Source organism: Solanum pennellii, chromosome 1 (assembly GCF_001406875.1).
Source record: "Solanum pennellii chromosome 1, SPENNV200".
NCBI lineage: Eukaryota > Viridiplantae > Streptophyta > Magnoliopsida > Solanales > Solanaceae > Solanum > Solanum pennellii.
The window spans coordinates 51,031,563-51,041,033 of NC_028637.1; the positions used below are offsets into that span (position 1 = coordinate 51,031,563).

The 9,471-nt window shown below is 29.5% G+C and overlaps 2 protein-coding genes across 2 annotated transcripts; both read right to left on the reverse strand.

Annotated features, from left to right (window-relative positions):
* Window positions 1–4,525: 4,525 nt before the first annotated feature.
* On the reverse strand, window positions 4,526–5,423 carry LOC114076966. Its single transcript, XM_027916767.1, has 2 exons — window positions 5,088–5,423; window positions 4,526–4,996 (listed from the first exon to the last, which is right to left on the reverse strand). The coding sequence occupies exons 1-2, from the start codon at window positions 5,397–5,399 to the stop codon at window positions 4,556–4,558; spliced, it is 753 nt and encodes a 250-aa protein (XP_027772568.1). The 5' UTR covers window positions 5,400–5,423; the 3' UTR covers window positions 4,526–4,555.
* On the reverse strand, window positions 5,421–7,759 carry LOC107021102. Its single transcript, XM_015221697.1, has 3 exons — window positions 7,176–7,759; window positions 5,788–6,338; window positions 5,421–5,698 (listed from the first exon to the last, which is right to left on the reverse strand). The coding sequence occupies exons 1-3, from the start codon at window positions 7,757–7,759 to the stop codon at window positions 5,421–5,423; spliced, it is 1,413 nt and encodes a 470-aa protein (XP_015077183.1).
* Window positions 7,760–9,471: the final 1,712 nt, after the last annotated feature.

Here is a 9,471-nt window from a genome sequence, read left to right on the forward strand (position 1 = left end):
CTACCAAGAATTTCAAAAGCACAAAAGGAATCAGATCATCAACCAGATCATTCATTTCAAAATCCAGAACCACAACAAAAAGGATCTGAGAATGTAGCTGGTGTTGGTGTTTCTCCAAATTCATTCAATGAAAAAACAAGTTTGGGCAGTTCAGAAACTGATGATTTGAAGAAGTTCATGAAGTCTTATGTAAGTAATCAAGCAATTTAAACTCTTATATGTTTTAGTGTTACTATTTATTATATGTTAAATTTGATTATAGGTTGACCAAAAATTTGGAGATCTTGATAGTAAAGTTGAAGCTCTTGAGGCAATAATAAAGAGTAACCATTCAGAATTGTTGATAGCTGTTGCTGCGAGAGGAAACAAATCTGAGAAGGTATATTTTGATTTTGGTTATTTCTTTCTGGGGTTTTAAGTGACTTTATATTTAAAAAAATTGTAGGATATGGGAGGAGCGTCATCGCCACACATGATGAATGATTCTGTGGCGAAAAAAAATGTTGGTACACAATTCAATTCTAGTAAATCTAATGAAGCAACTGTAGACGATGCTGTGCTCACATAGGAGGGTAAGTGTGGGTGCCAGTCGCGGCTCGGTTTTTGGGTCGTGACAATAATTGTGTATCATTGATTAACTAATTGTTTAGTTTTAAAATATAAAGGATGATCTAAATCATGTATTTCGTATATACTTTAATTCATGAGATTGATTACTTTATTTTTTAAGTATCACTGACTACACAACGCACAACGGACATTAATAGAGTAACTCTGCTCATCGGACTGTTTCACCAAAGCATAAGAATTTTGCAACTGTTGATGATGTTGCTGAAATTGCAGTGGAGCTTAATAAACAAACAGAAGATGTCACGAAGGTAATAACAATCTGATACTTAATACATTGATTGATACTTTATTTTTCTTTTTTGCAATTAAGTATCTTTTCAGATGGTTGATATTTTATTCCATTAGTTTAATAAAGTATTTGTTGCATGTTTGATACTCTAATACATCATTTTTTATATGACAATTGTGTATCATTGATTAACTAATTGTTTATTTATAAAATATAAATGATGATCTAAATCATGTAGTTGGTATATACTTTAATTTATGAAATTGATTACTTTATTTTTTAAGTATCACTGACTGCACAACGCATATTAATAGAATAACTCTGATCATCCGACTGTTTCACAAAAGCATATGAATTTTGCTTCTTTTGATGATGCTGCTGAAACTGCAGTGGAGGTTGAAAAACAAACAGAAGATGTAACGAAGGTAATAAAAATTTGATACTTAATACATTGATTGATACTTTATTTTTCTTTTTTGTAATTAAGTATCTTTTCAGATGGTTGATATTTTATTCCATCAGTTTAATAAAGTATTTTTTATATGCTTGATTTTTCTTTTTTGCAATTAAATATCTTTTCAGATGGTTGATATTTTATTCCATCAGTTTAATAAAGTATTTTTTGTATGCTTGATACTCTAATATATCATTTTTTATATGACAATTGTGTATCATTGATTAACTAATTGTTTAGTTATAAAATAGAAATGATGATCTAAATCATGTAGTTGGTATATACTTTAATTTATGAAATTGATTACTTTATTTATTAAGTATCACTGACTGCACAACGCATATTAATAGAATAACTCTGATCATCCGACTGTTTCACCAAAGCATATGAATTTTGCTACTGTTGATGATGCTGCTGAAACTGCAGTGGAGGTTGAAAAACAAACAGAAGATGTAATGAAGGTAATAAAAAATCTGATACTTAATACATTGATTGATACTTTATTTTTCTTTTTTTCAATTAAGTATCTTTTCAGATGGTTGATATATTATTCCAACAGTTTATATTTTGAATAATGGTTGAAATCAGCAATTGCTTTATTTTTTTTACAGTTAAAGTATATATGATGTTTTTAATCATGCATTTTGCTTTATAAATTATTCTATTAACTTTATTACTTTATTTTTAAGTATCGCTGACTGCATAATATATATTAAAATACTAACATATAATTTATTTGTTCAAATATTATTAATTTTAGATCATGTTGCTGGCATATTGAAAAAACTGGTTGAAAAAAATTAGTATATTTGAACTTGCATAAGTTATTGAAAATATATTGTGTTTTTTAATTATTTGATATGACAGGATTCTACCTCATCGGTATCCTTCACGCCTGAAAATGTAGCAATGACATTGGATGTCAACCCATTGGATGCTGTCATTCCTCTACAGCTTACCTGGAGTGATGATTTGTTATCAGACAGTCAGCTACCCTCCCAGCTTGGTGTCAGTGATGTTGATACTAAAACTCCTTCTAAGCGTAACAGGGTACCTTCTAAGGTTTTACAGTCTCCATATGTGCATTCATTTGAATCAACTGATAAGGGCAAGGACAAAATAGAAGATCACATCCGTCCATATACTCCATTTGATGATTGTCGAATCACATCTCCTGTATCGCAATATTTAATGCAAGAGTATTTAGATTGGATTAAAAAGGGACTCCTTAAATCACACGCCAATAAGTAAGTTTTTATTAATAATGCTTTTTTATAAAATCATTTTCTTAAGTACTTTATTTTTGAATTAAAATTATTTATTACAGGAAACAGGATGATGATAAATATAGAGGCAAATCTTCTAAATTTGGCTTTGATTATATGGATTTTGTTGTCGCATTTCCTGTTGACAAGAACTGGTTTTATACCATGTCACATCCAATGAAATGTTGGACTGATCAGGTACATTATGCATTTAAATTATTTAAATAATACAATATATAGATCGTTCATACTATTTAGAGATCTACTTACAGATTTATTTATACCTACATTCAATCTTTTATTTATTTTTCAAAGAGTGAAGATTTCATATTGTGTTGTTTTATATTTACAACAGCATCTAGATGTGATTTTTTACTATCTACGGAAGAAGTCAAAATTAAGAGGCTTGGATCAATACAGATACACTAAGGTCAACTGCTTGTTTATGTCATACATCAACATTGTATATAATAGGTATTATTGTGCACCTGTTGATGAATATCTGACTACACAACAACATATTGGTCGTGGTATTGCTATAGCTGGTTATGAAAGGTCTATAAAAGACATTATTAATGGATTTTTGATACCTGCTTCGTTACCTTGGCATATAGTTGATGAGGTTTATATTCCTATTAATTGTGGCAAAGCTTTTCATTGGGTGTTGGCTGTGGTTGTTTTGAAGAAAAGGTTGATACGTGTGTATGACTCATCTTGTGGGTCAAGGAAAAGAGTGCCTCCTGAAGAGATTAATCAGTTGTCTGTAATGCTTCCTAACTATCTACATGATAGCGGCTTTTTTGATAAAACGGATAGAATTGATTGGGTATCTTTGGAGGCGTACAAAGACAAGAAAACAGGTGAACTGTTAGGTCCTCAACATTCTTTTACAGTTGAATATGCGCAAGAGATTATGCAACAAAAAAGCGATAGCCTGTAAGTATTTGTGAATCTATTTGTTTTGTTCGAAATTTTTTTAGTTTTTAGATTTTATTTATATTAAAATCCTTTTTTAATATATATATTTTTTTAGTGATTGTGGAATGTTCGTAGCTGCTTATGCTGAATATTTGAGCGACGAAATCAAAATTCCATCTGTTGATCTTCAGAGCGACTATCTGCGCAACAGATACGGAACACTTTTATGGAAGTATGGCATGGACAAACACAATGATGGATATGTTAGTCATAGCGATGATCCTACAAAGCCAAAGGACGGGTATTCCAAACAGGTAGAAGATGCATTTGTTGATGTTGATTAATTAGGCTTATATTATTTTTGAACTATTATTGGAACAGAGTATTTTGTGTTTCAACTTATTATTTTTGTTCAATATTACTAAGCATTTTATAGTTTTAATAATTTAGCTTGTCATTCTGTGTTTCAGTAACTCTAGCCACTTCGAACTAATAAATTTGTTGGATGATCCTTTATTTTTCCTGTCAAAACTGTGACAAAGAGAAGAATAATCACTTAATCCCAAAATAGGAAATTGGGGGTATTTTGAAGATGCAGATACGAGTTTTACAGGTAAGGATTGGAAACTGAGGGTCTTTTGGTACACTTGTATACAGCCGAATCTGGCATTGTATACTAAATTCTTATTTTAGTATCAAAAAATAAAATTAGTATATCATTAAATAAAATAAATTATTGGTGTTCTGCATAAGTAGTATCATACAAGAGTATGAAATATATACTTAAATATATACATTTAGTTTAGTTTATATATTTGTTAACTTTTAAAATTTAATTATATTAGTTAATATTAGATCCATTATACGTTTACTATTTTATGTAATTGATATTTTTGTTCTGCATACAAAATTTAATATATTTAGTATCAAATCAGATTTTGTAGCTTAAATCATTCACATGTTGTTAAACACATCAAATAAAAAAAGTTCACATATTATTAGCAAATTAAAAATATCCAAAAGCATTATTACACATCAAATAAACTAAAAAAATATAAATCAAGAATCTTTTGGAAAGAAGGTACATGTTCTTTTATTATGACCTTCTTGACCACAACGTCCACAACAATTCGTTTTTGTTGTTATCTTTTCATCTGCATTTTTCTTTCTCTTTTTTTTTGCTCTTCCAGGCATCTTTTTGTATTTAGGTGGCAAGACAACTTCTTCCAAAACAGAGTCTGGAGCTTTCCATTCTCTTTTGTCTGGCATTAGTTTTATTGGAATCGCATAAGTATTTGTTAATGCATCGTGTTTATAATAATCAGAGCAATAGGGGTGTACATCTGTTATATTCTTCTTCTTCAAGACGGCTATTGCATGTGGACAAGGTATCTCGTCATGCTGAAATCTCCCACATGAACAAGTTTTCCTCTCAAGACAAACAATGTATCTAATCCCACCTTCATACACTGAAAAAATAAACTCAGAAGATGCAACAACCTGCAATTTTTGAAAAAATAGAGACAGTCAACAAGTTTATTTTTCATTTTTTGTTTAACAATAAAATAATAAATACAAAGCAAATATGTACCTTCATTTTTGCACTTTTTGATGCGTTTAAAACCAATATATCTTCAAATCTTCTGCTGAATGTTTCTTTTGTATAAGAAGCTATTTCTCTATTTTTGCAATTCCAAGAACCAAATAGAATTCTAACTTCCTCCAAAAAATCTATAATAGGTATTTGTCGTGCATCAACAAGGCAACCATTGATACATTCAGCTATATTTGAAGTCATCATTCTCCCACGGTTCACTGTTGCATGAGACCTAGCCCATCTTTCATACCCAGCATCTTGAAGATACTTTTTTACTCTTCCATCAATTTTATCCAATTTAGCCATCAATTTTTCAAAATCATCCTTTCAATAAGCCTTAGCCATTGAATAAAACAGATCACTTAGAATGGTCCTGCTTCTCCTAAAGTTTGAACACACATTTTTCCAGAGGTGCCATATGCATGCAAAATGAGGAACAGTTGGATAAACAATACTCACACCTTTCTTTATGCTTTCATTTCTGTCAGATACAATACACATTTTTTCCCTCTCACCAAATGCATTCTTAAATTGTTGAAAGAACCATGTCCATGAACAATCATTTTCTGTGTCAACAACTCCGTATGCCAAATGCAATATGCAACCTTAATATATAAACACAAAACAACATATACTAAATAACTACTTACTATTAAGAAAATAATAAAATAAATTCATAAACAATATGTCATACCTGCTCCATCAAGTGTACTAGCAGACACAAATGTACCTCGATAAGCTCCACTAAGATGTGAAGCATCAACAACAACAACTGGCCTACAGAACTCAAATCCTCTCATCATTGGCCTTAATGATATGAAAAGATACATAAATTCGTTGTATTCAGACTTATGCATCCTTATATATGAATTTAGATACACAGTTTCCAGCATATATATGTATCTTGGCATGTTTCTGTAGCCATCAGCAGGTTTACCTCTTATAAGCTCCAATGCACGCTCTTTTGCGCGCCATGCCTGTTGATAAGAAATCTCAACGCCATACATTTCCCTGATATCATTAATTATATCGCTCGGAGTATGTTTTCTTTTATGATTCTTTAATTTAGGCGCTGTCACACCACTAATAAACCCAACTGTGGATTGTACCTTGCTTAATACCCTATCCCTTAATGGACAGGTATGTTCACTATTAAAGTATCTCACTATGAATGTTTCTGAATTCTTTCTAACAGATGCCTTCAATTTCCAACAACAATCATCTGAATGACAAACTAATACGTAGCTGCAATAAAAAAAAAACAGATATTCATTATTTGATAAGGTTGACTTTTTTTAATAAACAAAAATATAACATTATAAATGATACTTTATAACAATTTTCCCTATTAATTAATATGTTTGTATTATGACTTATATTTATTCATTCGCAAAATTTGAATTGATGTTGTATTATTATTTTATTTTAAATTATATTTAATTTAATCTAAGTATTTCATTTTCACAGATATACTTAATATACTTTATTTCATTTTCACAATTTTCCCTCACGTATTATAAATGATACTTTATAACATATGACTTATATTATGCACGTTATAATATTAATTAATATGCTTGTATTATGACTTATATTTATTCATTCGCGAAATTTGAATTGATGTAGTATTATTAATTTATTTTAAATTATATTTAATTTAATCTAAGTATTTCATTTTCACAGATATAATTAATATACTTTATTTCATTTTCACAACTTTCACTAATAATTACTATACTTTATTTCATTTTCACAGATATTGATATTGATTATTTAATAAGGTTGACTTTTTTAATAAACAATATATATATATATATATATATATATATACTTTATTCATTTTCACATTATAAATGATAATTTATAACAACTATTTCACATTGCAAATTGGGTCAATGCCATCGTTCAGGCAAATCTTCAAACAAATGGTGAACAAAACAAATCCCAATAAACTCAAAACAAGAAAGAGAACAATGCAGCAGTAGAAGAAATAGCGCAAAATGCAAACAATTGATAGAGTTGATAACAGTGAACAACACAGTTTGTATATTGAAAAAAAAAAGTCTTTCAATGAAAACATACCTTTTGTTATCAGATCTTTTAACTTTAAAGTTGAAACCATTCTTTGTTTTGTAATTTTCCATTACCACCTTCAGAGTTGACGTATCCTTATACATTTGATTCTCTTCCACAAATGAATTATTTGTGTCTGATATATACTTATCAATATCCATTTCTGGTATGTAATATTCATAATCAATTGATGATTCAACAATATTGAGAGCCTTTGCGTCATTTTTTTCACCCTCAACACACATGATGGCACCTGTTGTTGCATCAAAATTTATTATCTCTTCAACATCTTTATCTGAAGTATCAATGCATAAAGGATAAGTTCCGAACCCAGCCTCATGTTTCTTAATTTCTACATACAATTTTACACCCATATCATTTCGAATACACAATGGAGACGAATTTCTTTCAACAACATATCTAATATCTATATTTTTTTTCGAATCGTCAATACCCAACTCAGCCGCAATTGTTGAAATAAGATTCATGAACGAAATATTTTCACCAACCACTATTCCATCACTTCTGTATCGCTCGTACAAAACATCACTTTCCCATATTCCAGAATGTCGCAACAAGATCGAAATATTCATATTTGAAAAATCACAATTGGCCTTTCAGAGTTTTTTTAAAGCAGAATAGTGTTTTTTTTTTTGATTTTGAATGACTATTTTAAAACTTTTAAATTGACTAAAATTGAGTGTAGTAATTTGGAAGCAGTTTTCACGGTGATTTGGTTTCAAAATTAACATGAATAAAGGGAAGGAAAATATAAAAATTAAATGATTATTTAATGTAGTAATTTCTGAAGCAATTAACACGGTCAATTAGTTAGAAAAGGGAAATCAGTTACCCTTGATTTTAGCTATAACAGTTACATAAAAAATAAATTCAGTCATTTATATTCATTTATATTTAAGTATCATTTCTGTTTTATAAAGTATCTGGAATTCTTAAAAATAAGGGATTTTTGGTAAATAGTGATATCATAGGGATAGAACGTAATTTATCATTTATAGTATGTCATTTGCCTAATTTATACTAAATTTAACTACAAGTTCACCAACACAAACTCAATGAAGCCCAATCAAAATTTTAAATTTATTTTATATATTCACAAGATCCATTTATTATTTTTCAAGCTTTCAAGCTTATCAGTGGTGTTTTAAAATTTTCAATTGTCACAATCATTCTTCACATTATCCACATTTTCTCGTTGAAACCATTTAATAAAAGAATGAAAAAATACTTTTCAAACCTAAAAACTAAAATTTTTTGAAGAAGTTGAGGATACTAAATTGTATAAAAAAAATGAAGAAGAAGAGGCGGAGAAGAGTGAATGTGGGCCTGGAGAAGGATGAAAGTTGAGGGTTGTGGTGAGGGGTAGAGGAGAGAGAGATGGTGGAGAGGAAGAAAGGGTGGGTGTTGGTGAAGGAGGATTGAAGAAGATGAATCTTATTTTCTAGTTTTGTTAATTGATTTTTTAAAAATTAAAATATTGTTTAATCTCGCTTTCAAGCGCGTGCAATCACGCATATTTCCAACTCACCAATATTAATGTCACATAACCTCGGTCAATGGTTAGAGGGTTCTGATGAGTTTAAGGGTTTGGTTGACAAAGTGATGAGTAGGAGGGTCCAATTGACAAACGATGCCAAGTATATGGGTCTTCCCGGTCATTCCGCCTTAGATTTATAGAACATAAGAGAGGACTCGTCTTAAGAGTCATGTCCTTTATGAACATATGAATTTTAATAAGAGTCTATTTTTTCATTAACAAATGACTATTCATAAAGGTCATGTTTTTTCATGAACAAATGACTTTTTATAACAATAATGTTCTTTCATGAACAAACGTGTTTGTTCAATTTAAGACCTCTATATATTACAAAATATTAAATAATCCTCCACTAATTTGAAATATTTCTCATAATATAATGCATATCAGAGAGTTAATAGATTTGAAATTTAGTTAAGTGCAAGTTCTTTAAAGTTCTGACGAACTAATAGGAATCTTAAAAGATTTGAACCACGACTCCTTGTGTAAAAATAAAAAAATATCACACAATATTATTTATAACTTATAAACTCCAGTATTTGCTTAAGCACGTTTATGGCCATGTGATCATCCTGATTTCATGAATTTCCAAGACAAAACCTTTAGATCTCGCTTTAAGTGACACCACTTTAATATATATATATATATATATATATATATATATATAGAAGAAAATAGCTACTGTATATATCCCTGTTGTTGTAGACATTCTAATTTCATTAAAAATTAATTCAACCTCCATGTGAC